Here is a 24,829-nt window from a genome sequence, read left to right on the forward strand (position 1 = left end):
GACCTGAAATGGTGAGACTGCAAATTGCAACATGTTGAGGAATTCTCCTCTCACCTTTCTTCCTTTCCCGAGTGAACTACGGTGGCTCTTTGCATATGAGAAAGGATATAAACTCCCTTTACCACTTCCTTTCTGTTTTTGTTGATTTATGGATTGGGTTTAAGTGGCTGAAGCCGCTCTTCGTTTGCATAGTAAGCATCCACTTGAAAATAAGAGTCTGGCTGGTTTGTCTATTTAGGCAGCTGCACAAACCTAGCAGTGCAAGATGACAGCCTCCACAAAGCAAAGCTCTTGCCCCCACGTACACTTAAAATCCTTTGTCCTATAAGGTTTTGACAACTGAACTTCTTTTTAAAGCAGTTACACATTTATACAAACATACTTGCTGGGGGTGGGGGGGATAGTCCATTTCTGTGAAAAACTTATTTTAAATTTTACACACTGGAACCTTTAACTGTCAAAGGTTTTAATTTGATTAGATAACACACAAATTATTTGCCAAATGAAAATACATTTATAAAATTGTAATATACCCTGCACTGGTTTGCTGAAATCATGTTTTATACAGCAGGTTAATTCCACCCATTGTGTCTGTTTTTAATACACAATTATAGAATAGAAAAGGGTATACTGAAACCTGTTTCCTCCTTGGTTTGTATATTTGAACACATGATGTTTGTTTCTGATTTATGCTTTCAATTGAAATTCTTTTCAGGTAAAGGAATGGCTTTGTCTGAACTGCCAGATGCAGAGAGCCCTGGGAGTATCTGAGTCTGCTGGACCTCAGCCTGTAGCTAAACCTCAGGCTTCTCCAATCAAAGCTTTTACACCTCCTCTATCTGAACAGATGGATATACCAACACTATCCCAGAAAGAGAAAACTACAGAATCTACAACAGTCAAAAAAGAGGTCACTCCGTTCAAAAAAGAAACCCCCAAAGCTGAGGCCAAACCTATACAAGAGAGACAGGATATTGCAAGTACCAAACAAGGAAAGGCCCAAGATTTAGCTCAGCAGCAGAAGCAGCCTGGTGAAAAAACTCCACTAGTGCAGCTTTCGCAAACTACCAAGCCAGAAGTAAAGACTGGCCCTGCAAAACAAGATCCAGCAAAACAACTACAACAGCCTCCAAAATCTGTGACCCCTCCTACAAAATCTGCACCACCAGTCTCTCAACCAGCTCAACCCCAGCCGCAGCCTGCAAAACCAATAACTGCTCCTCGACCAGATCCAGAGGCAGGGAAATCATCTCCAAAGCAGCCCCCAAAACCTGGGACCTCTCCCGCCAAATCTGTGCCTCCATCAGCTCAACCTCCTAAACAGGAGTCAGGAGGCTTCTTTGGCTTTGGTGGTCCTAAAACACAGCCTACCACAGCAAAACCTGCTGAGTCAGTGACAGGAAAAATGTTTGGCTTTGGATCATCTTTCTTGAGTTCTGCATCCACTTTAATAACATCAGCTGTCCAGGATGAATCTAAAACTACACCACCGACTCCACGTAAGATGTCCACCGCATTCCAGGTTTCTCCTAAAACTACACCACCAGCTTCTCCTAAAACGATGCCCGCAAAAGACACCAAGCCCCCTGCTGTGCAGAAAACTGATGATAAGAAACCAGAGAAACCCCAGCAGGACAAGATCTTTACAGCTGTACAGGCCACAACTGTACAAGTGGATAAAACTCCATCAGCGCCTCCAAAAGCACCAGCAGATCAGTCTGTCTGTCCACTGTGTAAGGTTGAACTAAATGTGGGCTCCAAAGATCCTCCCAACTACAACATATGCACACAGTGCAAGATGACAGCCTGCAATCAATGTGGATTTAACCCAATGCCAAATGTGGCAGAGGTAAATCATCCCAACATCAAGTTAAACAAAGTAATTTAAATTGATTAACATGTGTTTTCAAAGGGAGTTAAAGATGGCATTTAAGTAATCAACACATAATTCTAAACACATTTTACTGCTAAAAGTTTTAACTTTACACCACACAAAGTGTTTTCTACTAAAACTAACCATTTCATATACTGTACACTCAGGGGTCTAACAAAGCAGGTATGGTTTGATACTTTTTTATGCAGTACTGGAAATAGAGAAGAATAGTTGCCTATCATGGTCACAATTACATCAAGAAAACACATCTGCTCACATTATGTCATCTGAAACAACATATCATTTCCATATCAGTTGCTTCTGAACTGTCCAATGCAGTGTGTATTTGCAAGCAAAAAGTATTCATTGTAACTGTAGTAGATAAATAATTAGCTACAACCAAATGTATTTATTTTTGTTTTTAAAAGCTGTTCTCATATTTGTCTGTACCAACAAAATAAATATTAAATTACTTTTTTCATAAGTAGCATATTTGCACCAAATTAATATTGCACCTTTGAAAAATGTGCTTTTGTGTAATTATGGCAAATTGTTAATGGCTACTACAGTATATGCACTATTTCTAAAACTACAAAGATGTTTGATGTTTTCAGAAGCGAGATGTTTATGGTTTACTGAACTCATGTTTTATACACCAAATATATTATATCCATTATATCTGTAATAATAACCACCAGAGCCAAAATATACACAATACACGTGCCATAGGTCATATAAGAATATACCTTTGTGCTGTAACATGTTTTGTAGTTGGTTTGTATCATTGAACATTGTTGTTGCTTGTTTTTGATCAATGTTTTCTATTGTATTTCTTTTCAGGTGAACGAATGGCTTTGTCTGAACTGCCAGATGCAGAGAGCGCTGGGAGCATCTGAGCCCACTGGACCTCAGCCTGCAGCTAAACCTCAGGCTTCTCCAAGCAAAGCTTTTACACCTCCTTTATCTGAAAAGCAGGATACACCACCACCACTAGCCCAAAAAGAGAAAACTACAGAATCCTCAGCAGTCAAAAAAGAGGTCACTCCACTCAAAAAAGAAACCCCCAAAGCTGAGGCCAAATCTATAAAAGAAACACAGGTAGTTTCAAGTACAGAACAAGGAAAGGCCCAGGATTTAGCTCAGCAGAAGCAGCCAGGTGGAAAATCTCCACAAGTGCAGCTCTCACAAACAACCAAGCCAGAAGTGAAGACTGGCCCTGCAAAACAAGAAGCTGTTAAATCACAACAACCTCCAAAATCTGTGACCCCTCCTACAAAATCTGTGCCACCACCAGCTCAGCCTCCCAAACAGGAATCAGGGGGCTTTTTTGGCTTTGGTGGTCCTAAAACACAACCTTCTGCTGCCAAGCCTGCTGAGTCAGTCACAGGGAAGATGTTTGGCTTTGGCTCATCTTTCTTAAGTTCTGCATCCACTTTAATAACCACAGCTGTTCAAGATGAAGCAAAAACGACACCACCAACTCCACGCAAGATGTCCACTGATATTCCGAAAACTACACCTCCAGTTTCTCCTAAGATACCCCCTGCGAGGGAGACTAAACCACCTGCTGCTCAGAAGCAAGAGCCATCATCACAGGCTAAACCTGCTCCTTCAGCACGGGCAAAAGTAGAGAAAGCTCCACCAGAACCTGCAAAGATCACTACGGTGACAAAAGTTGCCCCGAAAGCAGATCTGTTGACCTGTCCGCTCTGTAAGGTAGAACTCAACAGAGGCTCCGACAAACCCCCGAATTACAACACCTGCACCGAATGCAAGAACACAGTGTGCAACCTTTGTGGATTCAACCCTATGCCTCATACAGCAGTGGTAAGTGTACTTAAGACATGCACGTCATTTTCCTTATCGCTTATGCATGTTACACCATGCTGCATACACATCACATGTAGCAAATATATTTACTTGACAGTGTATGCAAATGCAACAGTCTGAGGTTTATATAAGGCCCAGTCCACATGTAGGCAGGAATTGGTGGGTTACGTTTCTGAAAACACACATTTTAGAAAAGTCCTGCCAGGGTGAAGATTTTGATAATTTTTTTCCACAGTATTTATGTGTTGAAAGAGTTTTTGCCAGTGTTTCCTCTGTTTGACGTTATCACGTTTGTTTCTGTTGTGTCGGATGTAGCCAAATCTGCGAGTGTTAGCGTTGCTGAGTGGACTTTTAACGTGCATACTTTTGTATTTTTGTCATTAGCTGATTTTGCAAATTTGTCAGTCTCTCTTCTGATCGCCCAGAGGAGGAAAACTTCAATTTTCAAAAATACCATTCTTTGTCTGGAGTAAGCGGCTGTAAAATACCAATATATTAAAAAATGTAGCTGAAGAAACCTTTAGTTTTAAATGAATCTAAGCTCCTCGCTGCTTTGATTTAGCACAAGTCACATCTACTTATCCTGTGTCATTAAATCACAAATGTGGTTGCTGGTACAAATATTGTCATCATTTATGGTCCAAACACCTGCAATATGCTCTGCAGTGGGTAATATAAGACCTTTCTTTGTCTGCTAGTCGGCAACAACGGAGATCATGGACAGGCCTTACTCATTTTATGAGTCCATAATTTTTACACCGTCAGGCACACCATCTTTTGAGTTAGAAGATGTCAAGAACATGGTTTACGGTCAAAAAAATTGTATGCATGTCATAGAAAAACGGTAGATGGGCTTTCATGGAGGCTTATATTGTGACTGAAAAATGCACGTGTATTTGCTTAAATTGTGCTTCACTGTTGATTTGCTTTTCATGGCAAAGAAAAGTGCTGAATGAAATGGTCAAAGGTGCCACAGCAGAGGAAAATGAGAGCAGCATGCTTGAATTGGTTTTCAGACTGTGACTTTGAACGGTGGTTAGTGTGTTATTTATTAATGTAATGTAATCGAATCATCAAACCGACTTTCAGAGATCTTTACAAAAGGAAAAACACACTAAAATGCAGACTGTGTGGTGGCCGACTGTTGTGGCTATCTATCCACTGAGGTGACATGGGTTATTACATAACAGCTCATGAGAGGACGAGTGCTCCAGCCAACCAGCAGCTCTGAAAACGTATTACAGTGATTGAGGGTTGTGCAACAGCATTAGCGGAATGGGGATCTGCTGCCATGACAGAGCAGGGATCAGGGAATCTCCAGTCCCCGTGAGAGATCTGAGATTGCAAAGCCCTGGGATGTATGCCAATAAGTAGAAGTGAAATGGATTATATCCAACACAATAACGACACAACCGAGTACATTAGAGCAGCAGACAATTCCTTTCAAATGATCTGCTATTTTACAGATCAGTGGCTCCATGTTATTTGCCGTTCATTTTATGTGTATGGTTATAATACATGTGCATACCTGTTTTGGATTTGCTCATACATGCTGGTCATTATTTCATACAAGGTTGTGTATCCTTGGTTATAATATAACCTTTTTTTAGCTTGTACGAGTCACATTTCCCCGTAGGGTTGGTTTTTCCAACAAACACCATTCAGTTACTACCAGGGTTGCTGTGATATAAGATTTCATTGCAGATTGTGATGAAAAAGCACTCACAATAATTTGATTGTAGTGAATTTATATTATCTGGTGATATTTGTATAAAACATTTTTAGAAACTTTTTAAACATTTCAAAATATGTGGATCCTATCAAAAAAGAAATAGCTCTATTTATTTGTGTTTTTCAAATAGGGCTCAATGATTTAGGTACAATACAGTAACTGATTGTTTTGACTTGTAATTGCAATTGTAGTCGCAATCACAATCGACATTTGAAAAAATAAACTGCACTTTGCTAATTGCATTGCTTCAAATTTTTGATTTCAATACAAGACTCATACACTTTTCAGCCCTGCCTGCCCCTGAGTAAGCAAAAGTAATTTCAGTGTTGCAGTGTTTTGGTAATTACTCAGACTTCCTCCTGATCACTTTAAAGGATGAATATATCAGTATTGATCTGATACTGGTCAAAAATTGCCACAATGGATATTGGAAAATGACAAACATAGGCTCCAATTTGATCCAAAATCTGCAATTGTCATTTGAATGCTTCCCTAAGCACAAAACAAATGTAAATAAAATGCAGTAATAGCTTTGTCATGTTATTGTGGCCAGTTTTTTTCTTTGTAACAGAGCAGGATATTAGTTGACATCTGAAGCCTGTTGTTTTTTAAATGGCTGGTTTTAGGTGATGACATCATGTGGAGGATGAAGCAGTAGAAGATGAGATGAGATGAAGTCATGATTCAGAACAATGTTCATCGCCTCGTAGTGTAAAATAAGATCATCAGAGCAGTACGGCATGCAATACTATCAAATTATAAACTACCTATATGAGACTTGAAGATTATCATGGGCACACTACATTAATTTAAATTGGCATAGAACATGGGGACACATGGTGGTGCAGTGGCTAGCAGTGTTGCCTCACAGCAAGAAGTTCAGTAGTTTGCATGGGTTCTCTCCAGGTAAATACAAAAAATACAAAATTAAATTGGGAATTAGGAGTGGATGTGGAGGACAAAGTGGTAGAAAATGGATGGATGGCGTAGAAACTGTTGGTCAATATTCCGGTTTCTGAAGCATGTGAGGATGCTCGACCTATTTACACCACTGTATTTTGACATTGGTGATAATGGTATTACTTTCAGAGCTCAATGTTTTCAAAAGTTGTACTTGATATGAAAAGTTTGAGAACCACTGATAACATAGATCAATCAAAAGTAGAAGGGTCAAACTGCAGCCTCTGAGATTTGTTTCCAATTGCAATTTCAATTTGCAAACAATCAAGTGTTTACCCGTATACTTGGAAAGGCGAGTATTTTTGATTGACGTTTGTTTGAACTCAGTAAATGGTGATAAAACTCCTCCCTGCAGTGACTGCGATGAGTGTGAGCAACATATTATCTCATTTCTTTATTCATGGCTTCGGCTTGGTTTCCCTTTGACACTTATGTAACTGATACTTCTCACACATTGTGGACACCAGAGAAGGGGAAGAGCCGAGGCCTTGTGCTTCAGTGGGGGAAGGGACAAGCATGCAGGCGTAATCGCTGCTACTGTATGTGTGCAACATAGATTCAATCCTCATAATAGCCGAGGAAACCATTAATAGCTTGGCCTTGATGCAGCTCTAAGTACTAAACTGCTGTCAACATGTGTTATCAAAAAGGACCACGCCTCTGTTCTTCAGCATGAATGTATGTTGTTTTATTTAAGGAGAATGGCAGAAGAATATTTATGAAAGAAAATGAGGTCCCTCAGGTCAAAGTCAAAGCTATTCTATCCATTTTTTTGTTTTTGCATGTTCTGCTTCAGCTGATTCCATCAAAAGCCTGGGAGTGACTGTTGTCTGATAAGTAGGACACACGTGTTTTGTGTTGTGCAGTCACTGTGTGTAACTGCTGAGATAAGAATAACATAGACTCGATATTAAAAACAAAAACAAAAAACACTCAACAATTTGGGATTTCCTTGTACAAAGCAGGATTCTTATATTTCTATATGGTAATATTTTAAATTAATAAAATGTGATTTTACATCCAGAAGCATTTGCAAAGCTGTGAAAGATAGAATAAACTAGGATAGGTCTTTATTATGCCCATGGGTCAATTTGTTATTCAGTCAGCAGTAATCATGTCAGGCAGACGACAACAAAGGATTATACACACTGAAATTCAAACAGACAGGGGATAACAAGATGAGAATGAAATTATTGAAATGAATGAATAATAAAACAACATAATCTAATAGTATGAAACACAAACACAATTTAATTTTAAAATACAGGCCAGATTCATGTCAGGAATCAGCTGGATACCTGATGTCTGTCTCACAAGCCTCAGATGTGCAACAAAGCATCTGTGGAACCTTTTAACCTGCACAGATATTTTCATATTTTTACATACGTTTTGTGCCATAGGTTAGTGAACCATGCAGCCACAGACTGAGCAGCAGAAGGTCTGGCTGAATAGAGTTCCGGTAGCTGTCGTCGTAATCCTGTCATGCAACAGTCTACCAGGCAACACGTCAAGCAACTTGAATCTTTGTAGGCAACTGGTCTTAGTTTGAGTTAGGTTTGAAGACGTTTCACCTCTCATTCAAGAGGCTTTTCAGTTCTGAATAACTGGTGAGGAAAAACAGGTATTTAGCTTCTGAAGGCTGGATACCTGTGAGGAGAGTCGTTAAGTTAAACAATGCAAGTTGTTCACACCCCTGAACCAATTTTAAGTTGTTGGATTCACCTGAATCGTGGTGTGAAAGTGTTGACCTTTGATGTTCTGTGTGGGACAGCATTGAAGATGGTGGCTGATAGTTGGTGACATATGCTTTGTTTCCACGAGCGTGTCTCGCCTCGGCACGGTTAAGTTGCATCTGCACTAGCATAGTACCTGACGAGGCTCCAAGCGACCTGAGTGGGTACTATGCGTGATCTGCTGATCACAAGCGGCGAGTGGCATCACAAACGCTGCCGCTGTATTTCAGTTGGACAGCTGAGTCATGTACTGTCCAGATAAGCAGGCTCTTCTGTGCTGTGCCATGCTTTTATGCAGTGTTTGTTTGGTTTCAGAGGTCAGGACAATCCTCATTAGATTGCACTGTATAAACCGTATTGCTCTGTTTGTGTCTTGGGGTTTCGTCCTCTTTTTATGATGATAATTTCATAGTCACTGAAAACAGATGGTGCATAGCTGTTGTTCAGAAAGAATGGACCAAACTACCTGTTGGCAGATACAGAAGTCTTATTAGGAGTTATGGAGCGGTTGTACTAAAGAATGTTACTTCATATCCAAATTTTTTTGTCCATTCCGTTTCCATTTGTTGTATTATTTAAAGTATGATTTGTATTAAAATAGAAGAAACGATGATGGGAGGTCGGTTACTTCTGACAGTTCATGTTTTTTCAGTGATGGTACTGAGTTCAACAAATGTGTCCTCATGTCACTGTGAGGGGAACCTATGCACAACCTCCCCACTCTATTTTAAGTTCCGTGAGACTTCAGTGCTAAAATGTTAACGCTTTAGTCTTGATGTTGTATCAAATGTCAGCTGTGCAATTTTCACTGTATGTTTTTGTTCATTTTTCAGTAAAGATAAAATATTACTGAATTTACTTTAGCACAAATACTCTGAACTACAGTGATTTTCCTGCATGTGAGACAAAGATCCATCTTTCCATTTTGTCTTTCCTGTCACATAAGAAAGTAATAGGACCTCCCCTCAGAGCTTTGTTAGTGTACCTCTCAGCATCTTTCACATTCTACTGTTTTTACTTTTGTCTTTTATGCCACACCCGCACAGTCCCTCTTATGTTTCTCCCAGTCTTTGCCCATTGCTCCCTGGCATCAAACAAACTGCCAATGCACCATTTGTCAGATTGGCAAAAAAGCAGGGGGGGTGTGTGTTTCCTCGTCTGCAGACTGGAGCACTCTGCTTATTATGAATCAGTGGGTCAACGTCCTCAGTCATCAGAGAGGCTTGATTTATGATGAGTTCTGCTCTGTGTGGGCTGCTGAAGGTCGAGTATATTAGCCTTCTACAGCTTGTGCCAAAGTGTCTGCCAGAAAATCAATAAGAACGTTAGTAGCTCCAGTATCAATAGCTGGAAAGCAGTGAAGAAAGGCGTAGGAACACTGATGTCATCAACAGACCTAAGGCCATCTCTTCAGTCTAGCGAGTGTCTGATATGTTGTTGTTCGGGATTGTTTTATTTGTGTTGAAAGTAAACACTTTTTAAAGCCACAATTACAAAGTGCTGCACAGTACCAACCAATAATTAATAATAAAATACAAAGATCACAGACAAATTAGGACACCGGTCATTGGTACACTTACCAACCACTTTATTAGGTACAAAGGACATCTAACACCTCACATTGCTGCACAGTACAAAAGCACCCACACTTTAATGACCTTGACATAAATCTCAAAGAGAGCTTCTTGCAAGAACTGCATTGATTGTCACATTAACACTGTCAGTTGTATAACTGCATATTTCCCGTATATATCTATAATTTTTATGTATTCTGCCTACATTTAGTTTCTGTTCTTATTTCTATTTTGTATAATTATCTTTTCTCACATTTGTGCTGCTGAGTCAATTTGAAGTTCCTTTATGGGAGATCAATACAAGTCTTGAACTCTTATCTATCTTATTTTCATAAAGTGGTAGGCGTGTCACTCGGCGTGGTCTTCTGCTGCTGTCGTTCATCTGCTTCAGCGTGCAATGTGTTGTGCATTCACTTGTAACGAGTGGTTGTTTGAGTTACTACTTTTCTATCGACAAGCAATATTCTTCCAATGTGCTGCCTCTTACTGGATATTGTGTCTTTCTTATGTTGACCTTTCTCTGCAAACCTCAGGGATGGTTGTGTGGGAAATCCCAGTAGATAACCAGTTTCTTAAATATTCAGACCAGTAATCATGCCATGTTTAAAGTCAAAGTCTTGATCAAGTAGCATCCAGTCATTACATCGCCCATAAGAGTCTCAACTCCCATTTTGAAGCTATGCAATGTCTGGACAATACTCATATGTTCCATGATTTATCATCTATTTTCCTCTAAATGGGAACATCATTTATAAAATTGTGATTGTGTGCTATTGAAGAAGACCTGAAACCCTGTAATTGAGACGAATAAAGTTACAGTGTGTAACATTTTTGGAGGGGCGTTATATGTTGCAGCTGAGCAACCCTCTCCTCACCCTTCTCTTTCAACTGTGTAGGAGAACTTCTAGCCTTCAGTGAGCATCAAAAGTCAAAAGTGGTTTAGTTTGTCCATTGTGGGCTATTTTAGCTGAATTAGCTACTGATATAAAAAGGCTCATTCTGGGGTAATGAAAAACAACAATTCATACAATAAGGTGATTGAAGTATAATCAATCATTTAATTATCATTATTTTATCTTCAATATCTTGAAATGTCACTTAAATTTTACACACCGGTCCCTTAACTTCACAGGAAATTGTTTACTCTTGTTAAATATCAAGTGAGCAGTACAAGCTCATTTTCCCAGAGACTTTATTTCAACGGCCTCAACCAGGAAAATGGACTATGTCCATTTTTTTATGTACAGTCTATGGTCTTGAACATACTGTAACTTCAATGCTTAAATACTCTGAGTTGCTGCTGCGTGACTGGCTGATAAAATGTTTGCATTAACAAGCAACTGAACCCATCTTCTATTTCTACTTCTTCTTCTTCTACATCATCTTTTGGCTTTTCCCTTTAGGGATCATGTGCCTCCATCCTTCCGTCTTTTCCCTTGTGTCCTCTTCTGTTGCACCAACTGTCCTCATGTCCTCCTTCACAATGTCCATGAACCTTCTCTGTGGTCTTCCTCTTTTCGTCCTGTCTGGCAGCTCCATCTTCATCATCCTTTGTCCAAATAAACACTGTCCCTCCTGCTTGTGACCAAACCATCTCAACCTTGACTCTCTAACTTTATCTCCAAACCCGTTCAACCTGAGCTGTCCCTCGAATATGCTCATTTATAATCCTGTCCATCCCAATTGTCTCTAAGCCATATATCATAGCAGGTCTCACGACCATCTTGTAGACCTTCCATTTCACTTTTGCTGCTATCCTTCTGTCGCAATTCACCCTTGACACTCGTCTTCACCCACTCCAACCTGCCTGTACTCTCTTCTTCACCTCTAATAGCCCGATTTACTGCCAAGCTCTAATTTGAATGTAAAGCACATTATGGCTTATTTACGTTGCTTAAACAGAAGAGTGTCTCTTGATGTGACTTAAGTCAAATTGGCAGTCCTTTATGAAGCTCAGCAAATGAACCGCGCCTGTGTGTCGGTAGCATCATTTTCCTGCCTGGCGTCATTGTGCAGGTCTGCTAATCCAGCTCACCGGCTAATCATGTGGAGCAGCCTCTCCCAAAGCTTTCTGCTTAGGCCTCATGCTCTTTACTCACAAAACAGATTTAATTAGACAAAAGGGCGATGGCAGTTTTCCAGACCCTGTGGCTCTGATGCATGGCTCTGCTGGACTTTATGGCTGCGAGGCAGTGATTGGTGCTGAAAAGGGAATGTGTTGGGATTAGGTCCCCTCTTTTTTGTTGATGAATGGGATCTTTATTTTCATGTAGGTTTGTTTCGAGTTTACAGGTTCAGTGAGTTATCAGATACAAAGATGGCACAGTATACATCGTGCTGAGAAAAGGACCTGTACAACAAGACACTGAAGAGCTGGGAGGTGCAGGGCCATATTTAGATGGCAGGAAAGGGAGACTAGGGAGAATAAAGGATTAAGAAAACATGCTTTTTGACAATCCTGCAGTTCCTTAACAACCTGTGTATTATTAAATTAAAGAATTCAGTGTGCAGTCATTTTTAGTATTTTACAATGAATTCAGGGCATGCAGTTCTATTTGTAAAATGACGGCTATGGTGAAACTGAATGGTTTAATAGTAATTATTAGGCTTGCAACTATTGGTTATTTTCATCATCATATTTTTTCAATTAACTGATAGTTCATTTGTTAATACAATCGTTGGAAAGTAAATAACCTAAAAATGTTCACAAATGTCAAACTTTCTTACTAAACTTTAATTATATGGTTTTGATGATTTATTTGTTATACCAGAAACTCATAACATTGAAATCTGAATATTTTTTTTCCAGAATTATTGTTAAGTATTGGTTAGGTACTGGTCAAAATCAGAGGATCAGATATTGAATGCAAAAACCAAAAACCCTACAAGTCACACAAAATACTTTCCTGAGCACAACATGTACAAAAAACAAAAAACAACAGTAAATAAAAAGCAGCAACAGTATTATAATTGAGTTATGTTGTGGGTTCTTCATTTCTAATGTATTTATTAGTTAAATTATTACCAATATTTATTACTCAGTTGGAGATTAGTGGTTTTGAAATGGCTCGTTATGGCTCGGTGGTAATGTAGCAGCACTAATGCAGTGTTAACAGCTTAGTACTGTAACTGCATTGGACTGATGTTGGTATTCAGAGAGACTCAAGGCTGTGATATTGAATTAGAATGACTTTTTATTTGCACACACACCAAGTAGTGATAGTGAATTGGTTTTGGTATTGAACATGAAAACCAGTTATTGAGCCAATCTTGTTGTTTAGTTATTCATTTTGGTCAGCAATTATCTTTAATATTCAGTTTACCCATTTTGATTGGTGGAATGGCTTGATGCGTTGAAGGATAGTAACTCGACTCTCAATTTCCATTTAAGTGTATATCAATATTGGCTGCTCAGGAATTAAATTACAAAGAAGCCATATATTTTAAAATGTCATATAAAGTAATTATCACTGCATATGAGCTGCCTCTGCTTACACCATTGTGCCAGGTATGAGATGATTAGAAAAGCCAGAAAGTAACAACAATGGTGTGATTAAAATTTATCAATGGCCTTCTTGGGCAGTGACATGATTTTGCTGATTAGCATATGAATGAGTCAGGAGTGTGTTCCTTGTTAGCTGTGATTATATTCAGTGTGGCAGATGTGGAGATAAAGCAGTTGAGGGATGTGTGGGAATACAAGTTTTGACAGATGTTCAAAGCTGAATACTGGAGCTTACTGTGTTTTATCATCTTATTTCATAGTTGCTGATTGTTGAACTAATGTAGCAACGTTTAAGAAAAGGCGAATGAGTAGGCCTGAGCTGGGATCAGATAATATTTAGATAATTACCAGCAACATGGACTGCACTGATGAGGCTTTGTTTGTTATTGGAAGGGAACTAATAGGATTATCATATTCCTGACTGAGCCAGAAGTGAACAAAACCCTCACAGTGGAGGCATTGGTTTTCTCCAGTTATATTTAGCTGTTGTCTCACTTTACTAGTGCAATGTTGCTGTTGCCTCCGTCTTTTTTGACATTAAACAAATCACTTCCTGTGTGCAGCGCGGGAATTCGGCCAGGTTACGTGAGAGCTAAACACTGCTGTACTGAGAAACACAGAGAGAGTCGTGTGGGGCTGATAAACTTTATCAGTATTGTGTGAATTCATTTGACAATGGTTTGACGCTAACACACATTTATTTAAAAGTCATACACACTACAGTTTGAAATATCTGAAAAGCAACTGGGCAAAGGCAGGTTTGAGACAAATATTAATGAATTCAAGTATAAACAGGCAAATGCCCCCCTCTAATCTTGTCTTTTTATCATCATTATCATTGCATTGTCATATGAGGCTTTTTTATGGGAACAAAGATGATAAATCCCCAGCACAGCTGGATTTTAAGAGCATGCCTACGCAAGTCAGTGTTTGACAGAAGGCAGATTAAATCAATTAAACATTAAGATTAAGTCAGCACATGAGTACCTGAACTGTTTTATTTGTTGAGTATTGCATATTTCCCTTTATTATAATATGTATTAAAATGAATTGAGTATGGTCATAATGAGGACGTAGTTGTGATACTTACATAAAGTGAAGTTAAAAATGAACATTGTTTCACAAATGTGACGTGAATGCACTGTAATCTCCTCCTCTGCCCAGAGTATCAGACCTGCTCTCCCTGGCTCTGCAGAGGCAGGCGCATTGCTGTGATTTGGTTTGCTAGGCTGCTACAGACACACTGCTTTATCTGTTGACAGCTCATGCCTTTCATGTCCTCCTGAGCTGTTCCTTAATGGAGCTTAGATGTGATAGGAATGTGCATTCAGAGGAGGATCATTTTATATAGTAAGACCATTGGTTGTAAAATGTGATTAGCTCTTTTGCAAGGTAAGCATTTTTATTGCTATCCTTTAAGTATCGTAAGTTCTAGTGCTGCAAGCATGATGCTACAAGCTTGTTTTGAAAATGTTATTTATTTACACAACACAGTTTTTGGTTGTTTTAACTGTGCGGAAGTTAAAGTGTCTGGTGAAGATTGAATTCATTGGTTTTCACTGTGAATACTATGGTGCATAAGGGACAGTTATATTGTGCCTTATACACGTGTGTAGAGGTTGACAATGTGGGAAAAAATATGATTCATTAATGACTGCACCACACTGTAATTCATGACTGCATTGGCACATACAGTCTGCCATTATCTATAATTGTGTTTAAATCATTTCCATATAATTTCTTTAACTGTTGACATACTCTCATGTATAGTATCTTTTCTCAGTGACAACTACGACAGGCGATTTATTAGACACCAGATAAACTGGGGTGTGTAAATGATGCAGATATTTGTTGATGCTTATGTGATGCTCCAGTTGTCAATACTGCAGACCACTGTGGAGAGAAGGCAATCAAAGTTTTACTTTAGGGAAATTGTTAAGTTAAATAATGGGATGGGTGTGCTATTCAAAATGTCAGCTTCATAATAATTTTTAACACAGGCTTTTGTCATCTAGTCACTTTTGAGATAATGGTTGCTGTTTGTTTTGTATTATGTTTCTGGAAATTGCATGCATAAAAGCTATATTTTTCCTTTTTGTTATTAACAAAATGCCAGTTGAAGACATTTTAGTTTTCATTTATTATTATTACTGTGACTATCATTATGTTTTTTCTTTTTTTCCCATTACTGATCATTTGCAGTTGTTGGACATCTTCTGATCAGTTTTTTTCCTTTTTTTCCCGTAACTTATTATATTGCAATTTTTCACTCTAGACCTGAATTTTTTCCCACAGAATGCAGGTTGAATATTTTTGACATGTTTGTTCAATGCAGGGCCACACAGCAGATTACTGCCTAGCACTGTAGCCTTACAACAAGACGGTCAGCAGCTTGAATGTCCGTTTTACCAGTGACCAGTTTCTGTGTGAAGTTTGCATGTTCTCTGGGTTCTCTGGTTTCCTCCCACAGGCCAAAAACATGCAGCGGTTAATTGGATACTCTAAAGTGACCATAGGTGTGAATATGAGAGTGAATGGTTGTTGTTCTCTGTATGTTTGCCCTGTGATGGACTGGCTCCAGCCCCCCACATCACTGTCTACCGCTTCATCCTCCACATTAACCAAGCAGTGTACCAAACCACATCTGTGTAGAATACTGCCTAACATTTGAAATGTAATTTTAGTAGAGTAGATGTTTGTCAGAACCCGATGAAGGCTTAGGGTCAATACACTGAACAAGCACTGGTCTGTTTGTTTACCTCTATGCTTTGGAAATCAATTCTCATAATATAACTTCACCTGAAGATGGAGTGTCTTAAGAGTTTTTTATACTGTGTGCAGTATAAACATCTAACAGGAGTTTTGGTGTATTTTTTACCCATAGCACCTTGCCAGAGAGGTCGGATCAGCTGGAGCTATATAGTGCTTCTTTCCTCTCTCGGAAACAAGCTATAACTAGTCTAATCATTGGCTTTGTGCAATTATTTAATTATTTAAAGATAGGTTCACTCAAGTCAGCAATTTCACAGCAAACCTGTAATCTAAAGAGGAAATTGAATATTACCAAATGCACATACAGTAACTATTAATTGTCAATTGTATATAGTATGTGATATAAAACAAAAATAGCATTTTGGATGTGTAACATTTTGCATGTTTATCAGGTAAACAGTTTATTAACGTGTGTTTGTGTTATGTGTGTTTGTTCACAGGAGGAATGGCTGTGTCTGAACTGCCAGACACAAAGGGCTTTGTCTGGACAACTAGGAGACTCAGAGAAGGTACCCCAGCCTCCCCCTGTATCTGCCAAGTCAGAGACCCAGGCCACACACACAACCAAACAGGCAGAGACCAAAAGTGCTCCAACAAAGGCAGAACCCACACCTGGCACCACATCACAGCCCAGTCCTGTCCCCATGATGGAAACCAAACCTTTAGCAGCTTCAACTCAAATTGAGGACAAGGCCCAACCCGTACAAACAGCAAAGTTTTCACTAGTTACAGAAGGACCACAGCTTCAAGTGGCATTTGCAGCAGAAGCCACCACACCCACTGTGGCCCCACTGCAGGAAACAGTGTTACAACCAAAGGTTCAGGAGCCAAACACAGATATTTCCAAAACTGTAACTGTAACCAAACAAAATGAAGTAAAAATGGAGATTAGTGGGACAGAATTGCCCATACCTGAACCTGATCTTCAGAAAGTAAAAGTTGAAGAAGATATTGCTGCTGCAGCTTCTACATTCCCAACAACAGATGCTACAATTGTACCCATCTCCCCTATGGCTGCAAAAGATGCCCTGGCTGTAGCTGTTGCTGGAACAGAATCAAAGCCAAATCCTCCCTCTACTCCAGAGAGGATTATAAAGGAAGCACAGCCTGATGATCCGATCAAACCTATAGCACAAACAAAATCTTTGCAGCAAGTTGAGGTGTTACCAAAAACACAGGAGACGCAGTTGATATTGGAAGCAAAATCAGAGTTACAAGCAGAGAACAAGACAGTCTCTGAAAACATGGTTAACAAGATTCCTGATGTCACTTCAACTCCACAGACACAAACAGACCCAATGAACACCATCCTTGTAAAAGTAAGTTCTGTAAAAATATCTACTTTCATAAAGTATGGATTGTAAAGTGTTTTTGTAATATTTTTATAAAATTCCACATCCTGTATTTTGTGTATTGCGTTTAAATCATGTTTGTATCTAATGCCAAATTCAATAATATCAATGTTTGGCTACAACATTCTTAGTTTAGGTTGTGATATGCCCTCTTCCAATATAGAAGACTGCCACAGTGAAATACATATACATATGTTAATTATTGTTCTGAGTGGCATTGATAAGGACAATGCATTATGTTTAACTTGTTTATATATTCTGCTAAATTGTGAATGATCCATCCCCCACTGCATTGCAACATTTTCAGAATTAGCAGAGGAAAGGTGTCTGTGCCAGAAATTCATTGAGTTTATTGTTAAATGTCTTTTCCCCCCATAGGCCCAAGATGAGACCTGGAAAGAGCCAATTAAAGAAAGAAGTGTTTCTCCCTCAACTGGGCAGGTTATACTTGCAACAGATACAAAGCCTAAATTGAAAGAACAACATGATGATCAACCCCACATTTTACCGATATCAGAGGAATTAAAGGATGAGCAGGTGGTTAGCGACACAAGCAACGATGATAAAAATACAGAACCAACCATACCAGTAAAAGAGGAAGTCAAAGCTGAAAAAAAGCTCTTAAGTTATGAAGCAATGGATGACAGCAGTGAAAGTGAGCTCACGCAATCGCCCTCACCTAAATTCCAAAAGAGGAGGCTAAAGGTAGCAAAGGTTTCATCCAGCAGCGAGGATATCAAAACTGAAAGCAATGACTCCTCTGTTGAAACTGAAGAGTTCATCCGCAAACAGATAATGGGTATGGGTGATGAAGGACAAATGTCTCTTTCAGAAGATGAAAAAGACAACGATTTGGAAAATCAGGATGAGAAGGAGGCTACGATTGATAATACTTCAGTGACTGCATTTTCTAGAGAAGGTGTCATAGATAATGATGATAGCCCAACTAGGAAAATAGCCCTCCCCATAACTGGCACTTCAACAACACAAGACGTCCCTGAAACAATGCCTAGCTCTACTTTCAGGAAAGCCATTCCGGTCATAAGACAGAGACAAAGCACTGATGAAGAAGTAGAGAGCATCACAGAATCTTTGTCCAAGGGATCATCTAGTGTTCAGGCATCTAGCTTTACTCCAGGATCTTCACCTACGTCAGCCTCATCTCTTGAAGAGGACAGTGACAGTAGCCCCAGTCATAGGAAAGTCAGTGGGGACAAACGTCATCGCAAAGGTAAACACAGGCAACCAACCCAGCCTCTCCCAACAATTGAAGACTCTTCAGAAGATGAGCAGATGAGGGAAGGAGAGAAGCCTAAGAAAGACAAAGATCAAGTTAAGGCTCATGGTCAACCACTGTCTACACCTGAAGATGTTTCCCCAAGGGGTGATCTGAGAGGGGTCACTGTCATGGATGAAACTAATAGAACATCTGGCTCTGACTACTATGCCAGTGTTGAATCAGAATCAGAGGCTAGACAAGCTGTACAGAGAGGACGTAAGCCTTCAACAACAGTGATACCATACTCTCCACCTGTAACAAAATCATTGAAGAGTGCAGAAGAAGCATATGAGGACATTATTCAAAATACAATAATGATTCCTGGGGAGAGTCCTCCTGATATTGAGCCACTCTTTGGAGGAATGTCAATTGAGGACTATCTTTATGAATCCTTGGTTGAGGAGCCTGATATAAGAATGAGTGAATCTCAAGAGGCTACAGGCTTTGAATCTCTAAAAAAACTCAGGTCACCCGAGGAGGTTTATGAGGAAATGATGCAGAAAAAAAGAGAACTGATAATGATAGAGCAAGAATTTCATCAGGCCCAGACTGCCATAGAAAGTTCTGCCACTGGGTCTTCAGTTACTGAGCCTCTATCAGTTGCTGAGACCTGTGTGGTAACTATTCCGACGGAAGAGTTCCTCACTGGTCAAACTGAAATTCCTCTCATGGAAACTGAATCTTCCAATGAACTACTCACAAGGAAAAAGAAACGGCCAGCTCCACCACGCCCTTCTGAACCACCCAAGCGCACTGACATGGCAGTTGTTCCCAGCACTCCAAGTGTATCTATAGGTTTTGTTAGGCCTATGCTTCCTCAGGATCCTGCACTCAGAAAATCATTGTTCCCCATACCAGACCTCAAGATTACCCAGTGTTCATCTGGGGAGGAAGAAGATGACAGTCTAGCAGATGAGTACGGTGTGGGTATTTCATCTGACATTACCCCCAGTGATGACTCTGAGACCAAAGATTATCCATCCACAAGCCCACCTTTCTTTGAAACTGCAGAAATTGAGCCTATATGTGTAGTTTGTGAAATGCCAGAGCCAAAACCCATTCCAACTCCAATATCAGCCCCAGAGCTCACCACTTCACCATCCCCTGTGTCACCAGTATCACCTCCAACTTCACCGGCCAATTCAGATTCCAGTTTACTTTCCAATTCTACATCCCCATTCCAGGCTCAAACACCTGTTTCATCAGATTCAACTCCATTGTCTACACCAACACCTCCAACCTCATTTATAACACAATCACCTACAGAAATGTCATCACCATCACCTACCACAGTTGCAGCATTATCATCTAGTGGGGGCTCATTCTCCCAGTTCACTCCAACAACAATTATAGTTACAATACCAGATGTGGTTTCTGATCCATCCAAATCTCAATCAACTGCAGCAACCCAAGTGAAACCTTCCGAATCCCCAAGTCAAGTAGATACGTCAACTGTGCCTGTGGTGGTCCAAATGCCAGACTTAGTATCATCTCCATCTCAGATGCCTATTGAGGCACCAGCTGTTATACAGGCCTCCGCACCAAGTCCAGCACCTGCTGTTGTTTCAGCTCAGTCTGCAACCCTAGTTTCAGCTGCACCTGTTGCAGTCTCCACTTCAGGTGCATCTCATGCTTTTTCTGCTTCTCCGACATCAGGCCCAGGGCCAGTCATCGTCCAGATGCCGGACATAGTGTCAACTACATCTCCAATTGTTGCACAAACTCCACTATCAGTCTCAGCACTTGTGACAACCCCTGCTCAAGCCCGAGCTAAGGTGGTACACTCAGTCCCTGTACAACCAGTTGTGCCATCAGTGAGCCCAGTGGTAGTTCCAGTTCCAGCTCAAACAACCAAGGTGCCACCACCAGCTCTGGCATCAACAACTATCATCAAAAAGAAGGTTCCGCCCCCTCCTCCCCCTCGGTCTACATCAGTGTCATTACCTGAGCCTAACACAGAACTGCCTCTTGTAAGGAATGCTCAGCATGTCACCCCTGCTGTGACCACTACCACAGCTATTGGAAGCACAGCACCTGTCCAGCCACTGCAGTCTGTAGTTGTGGATATACAACCAAGAATGGAGGACATAAAACCAGACCATGTAACTGAACCTTGCATCGTGACCCCAACCAGACAGGGGCATGTAGTCATCAAAGTGCCTAGTGGGGATTATTCATCTCTACTTGGACAAGCTCAACAAGATATTACTAGCACAGGGTTAAATGCTTACAATACCTCTCTGCCACCAATTACTCAAATAGCCACTGACCCTGCTTTGGATATGTACAGTTCACTTAGAACTTCACCATCCTCTGAACTGTCAGCACTACCAGTAGCTTCAGCTCCACCACTTCCACTTAAACCCATGACAGGGACAAAAGCTGTAGACACAGTTGAAATACCTGTGGCAGATACACCTCCACCACCACCACCACCACCACCACCACCTACTGCATTACCCAAGCCAACTGTTTATCCAAAGCCACATGTTCCCACTGCAGTTGCAATTGCTACAGCAACAGTAGGACATGTCTATGTTAAGACAGCTGGTCCCATTCAAACTACCAAGCCTCCCCCACCCATACCACCTAAGCCTATATCTATTCCAGCTGGACTGGTTTTCAGCCACAAGCCAGGAGAGAGTGTCAAGCCACCACCTCCCCATGTAGCCCTGAAAGCTGCAACACTACCTAGGACCAAGGAACCTCCCAATGCTCTGTCGCTTAGCCTGACACGACCTGTGGAATCTAAGTTGGGTGCAACATCCCCTAAGTCACCTTTGTCTCCTAGACATGCCAAATGTTTGCAAACCTATGTGGTAATAACTCTTCCATCTGAGCCTGGCTCACCAACTGAGGTTATAACAGTCCAGGCACCTGCAAGACGAGGCTCCGTTCCGTCTGCAAAAGTGTCTGGGGTACGGCCTACACCTTTAGAGCAAAAAGCACCCACTGAGGTATTCTCAGCACAGGCAACAGTGAGGACAGCCTCTGTTCCATTGGTAAGGCATCCACCTCCAGTTCCTGTGCCTCTAACTGTTGCAGTGGAGCAAGTTACATATTCTGCAGCAGTTGCTGAAGTGCAAACAAGGAGAGACTCTCTACCCCCTGTAGTGCAACCACCACCATCTGTAGCTGAAGTCATCATGGTGTCATCCTGTCCAGACACAACCATCCAAGTGCATGCTGTACCTCCTCCAATCAAGAAAGCATATGTGCAAAAAGAACAATCAACTGTTCAGCCACTCTCCCCACCCGGAATTATATCTGAGCTAATATCGATGCCCCCTAAGGTTCTTATTCAACCTCTGACAATCCAAGCCATGGCAAGACCACAGTCTATACCATCTGTGGCTCACCAACAACATATGCCAATAGAGGTAACATCAGCTTTACCAGGGGTTTCAAATCAAGGACTTGTTCCTCATGTCCCAATATCAACTTTACCTGTGCAGCCACAGCCACTGAAAGAAGTTGTAATTGTACCACTGCAACCTATAGATCCACTAGTTCCACAAAATAGATCAGCTACAGTCACTTCAACTTTTAATTACCCAAAGATTGCAACTCAAATAGAAATGCTACAGAAAGAACAGAATGTACCTCCTAATCTATCTGAGGGGGCTATAATATCAGTTATAACTGAAGTGGGTGAGCAACTTCCTGTTCATGAGCAACTGACAGAAGTTGAAATAATAACACGACCTGCAGATAGACCAGATGGTCACACAATTGCTGAGCTCTCATCAATACCACAAAGTTTCCTGCCTTTACATGTGGAGATAGAGCAGCATCCACACGTGGAAACCCTGCCTACACAGTTTGAATCACCTACTGAGGTTATTTCCATCAATGCCGCTGAAAGAGGACCATCATCAGCATCTACAGTACCACAATTCCAACTTGTAACAGCTGATGTTACCCCAATACCTGAAGTAGCTAAGTCAATGCTGCTAGCCACAATTGATAAGGTGATCATTCCAACAGTTACTGAAATAACACAATCACCTCTTGTCACTAAAGTGCAGCAAATGGTAGTGCAGCCAGAAGTACCTCATGTTCCTTATTTACCACAGGTCTATAAAGCAATTTCATCTTCTGTCATTTCACATTCTACACCACCACTGGAGGTCATTGCATTGCAGCCGGAACATGAGACTCCCATAGAGATCATAACACAAAGTGCTTCAGATGTAGCTTCAGTTCCATTATCCATGCCAGTAGGAATTGTTAAAACAGAGGAAACCACAAGTAAGCGGAGGACATCTGTATCATCCATAGTACAGCCAGTATACACAACAAGTGAGATATTTTCCCATCCTGTAGAATATGATATACCCACACAGGTTGTTACGACGGAGGCCTTTGCTGCAACCAGGAGAGAATCCATAACTATGCAGCAACCATTACTGTCAGCACAGGTTATAAACATGCCAGCTGAGAAAGACATTCCCATGGAAGCTTATGGAATCCATGTTCCTTACAGAAGAGAATCTATTTCCTCAGCAGAACAACAACCACACGTGATAACTTACCCATCTGAATTGGAACAGCCTCTGGAAATTATAGCCACTGAGGCATATGCTCGAAGAACCTCAATACCCACTGCACAGGACATTCCACAGGGTGTTTCTGTGGCCCCAGTTTCCGTCACTAAAATTCAGCAAGAGTCTATTGAGAGCCAAGAGATTCGAGGACCAGAAAAGGTGGTCTCAAGTTTGAGTCACATGTATTCTTCGTCAGTTTCCACTTTAGGGCAACCCCCTGAGAGCCTGCCTAGTCTGGTCACTCAGGTGGTCACCACTGAGGTCCAGAGGACCACTGTTTCTGTTGTCCATGAAAGACTTCCACAGGCCCCTTCAAGTATAGCAATCACTATGCAACCAGATGTAGCTAAAGTCCAACCTCCCCCGAAAAAGAATGGGAAGATGATATACCCTGGTGATGTCATTGATTTACGTACAATGAAGGTTGGTGTCAGAATGACAGAACAAGGCATGGACCTGACACAGCCTGACTCACGTCGACAGTCTTTTTCAAGTGACTGCAGTGGCCGTCAAATTACAGCAGTGCAGCCTGAGATAGTGAATCTTAGTTCTCAGATCACCCCTGCAACCACATTGTCTGTTGTTACAGACAGCATCACAATAGTTACTTGTACAGCCACCATCGCTTCATACAACAAAGCTGCTGCTGAGAAACCCCTCGATATACAAGGCAATGTTATGGCATTACCTCTGCCTGTCAAATCATGCAAACCATTTGAACCAATAGCACAGATTGTATATAAACCTGTGAACTCTGAGACTGTTGTCAGTGCTGTTGCAACTACAGCTCAGGAAATACCCATTAATCTCTCCTTTGGAGCTCTTGTCTCACCAGCAATCAAACAACCAGCAGCTGTCAGCAATGAAGGTCCTGTTCTTTCTCTAGAAGCCATGGATTTATCCAACTACAGACCAGTGAGAGCTATGGTAGCTTTATCGAGCACAAGCCCAGGAGTGGTGACCACTGTTGTAGAGGATGATGGAACTCCCGTTGACCTTACAGCTGGTAGGAGGAGTGTATGCTGTGATGTCATTTACAAACTTCCATTTACAGGAAGCTGCAGAAGACAACCCCCAGTTACAACCCAGCTTGACAACCACTTTGGTGACAGAGATGACCATTACCAATACGACAAGGCTGGAATTTATAGAATCAAAGGCATGAATGGTGTAAAAGCATCAATGTCTGAGTCCAACCTTACAGATGCAGGACTTTTCTCCAGTGATCCCAACAGTGACTATGCCTATCTCATTGGAACTTCAGATGGTGCTATAGACCTCACTGCTACCAAACTTCCATCTGGTGAGTATGGGGTTATCCCTGCATTTCTACAGGTTTAACCAGCACGTTTTGCTTTCTTTGGGGGCTTGCATTTAATTGATTGAATGATGTAGAGGATTTCCTATTTTATTTACTTACTGCATAGATACAGTTCATTCATTTGAATAGTGGGGATTAATGTGGTTATTTTACCTTAATTGCTTCCCTTATGTATCAGTTGTTTAATATGCATGCTTTGAGTAACCGGTGCCTTTTTTTTCTTTTTGTCTTGATACAGATGCATGTGTGTGCCTTCGTGTGCTCCCTCAATATTTTGGCTTTGCATCTTGCTAGCCAAAATATCTGCAGATATGCATGTGCAGTGGGACTCTTTGTAAAGCCAAGCTGCAT

At 40.8% G+C, this 24,829-nt stretch overlaps 1 protein-coding gene across 1 annotated transcript in view; it reads left to right on the forward strand.

Moving 5' to 3' along the window:
• pclob (piccolo presynaptic cytomatrix protein b) overlaps nucleotides 1-24,829 on the forward strand; it is an 82,599-nt gene that overhangs the window by 25,834 nt on the left and 31,936 nt on the right. Inside the window, exons 11-14 of the mRNA XM_058645444.1 lie at nucleotides 716-1,849; nucleotides 2,714-3,700; nucleotides 16,420-17,298; nucleotides 17,710-24,460. Of these exons, the coding sequence (XP_058501427.1) occupies nucleotides 716-1,849; nucleotides 2,714-3,700; nucleotides 16,420-17,298; nucleotides 17,710-24,460 (9,751 nt within the window). The remainder of the gene's footprint in view (nucleotides 1-715; nucleotides 1,850-2,713; nucleotides 3,701-16,419; nucleotides 17,299-17,709; nucleotides 24,461-24,829) is intronic.

This window comes from Solea solea, chromosome 12 (assembly GCF_958295425.1).
Source record: "Solea solea chromosome 12, fSolSol10.1, whole genome shotgun sequence".
In the NCBI taxonomy this organism is placed as follows: domain Eukaryota; kingdom Metazoa; phylum Chordata; class Actinopteri; order Pleuronectiformes; family Soleidae; genus Solea; species Solea solea.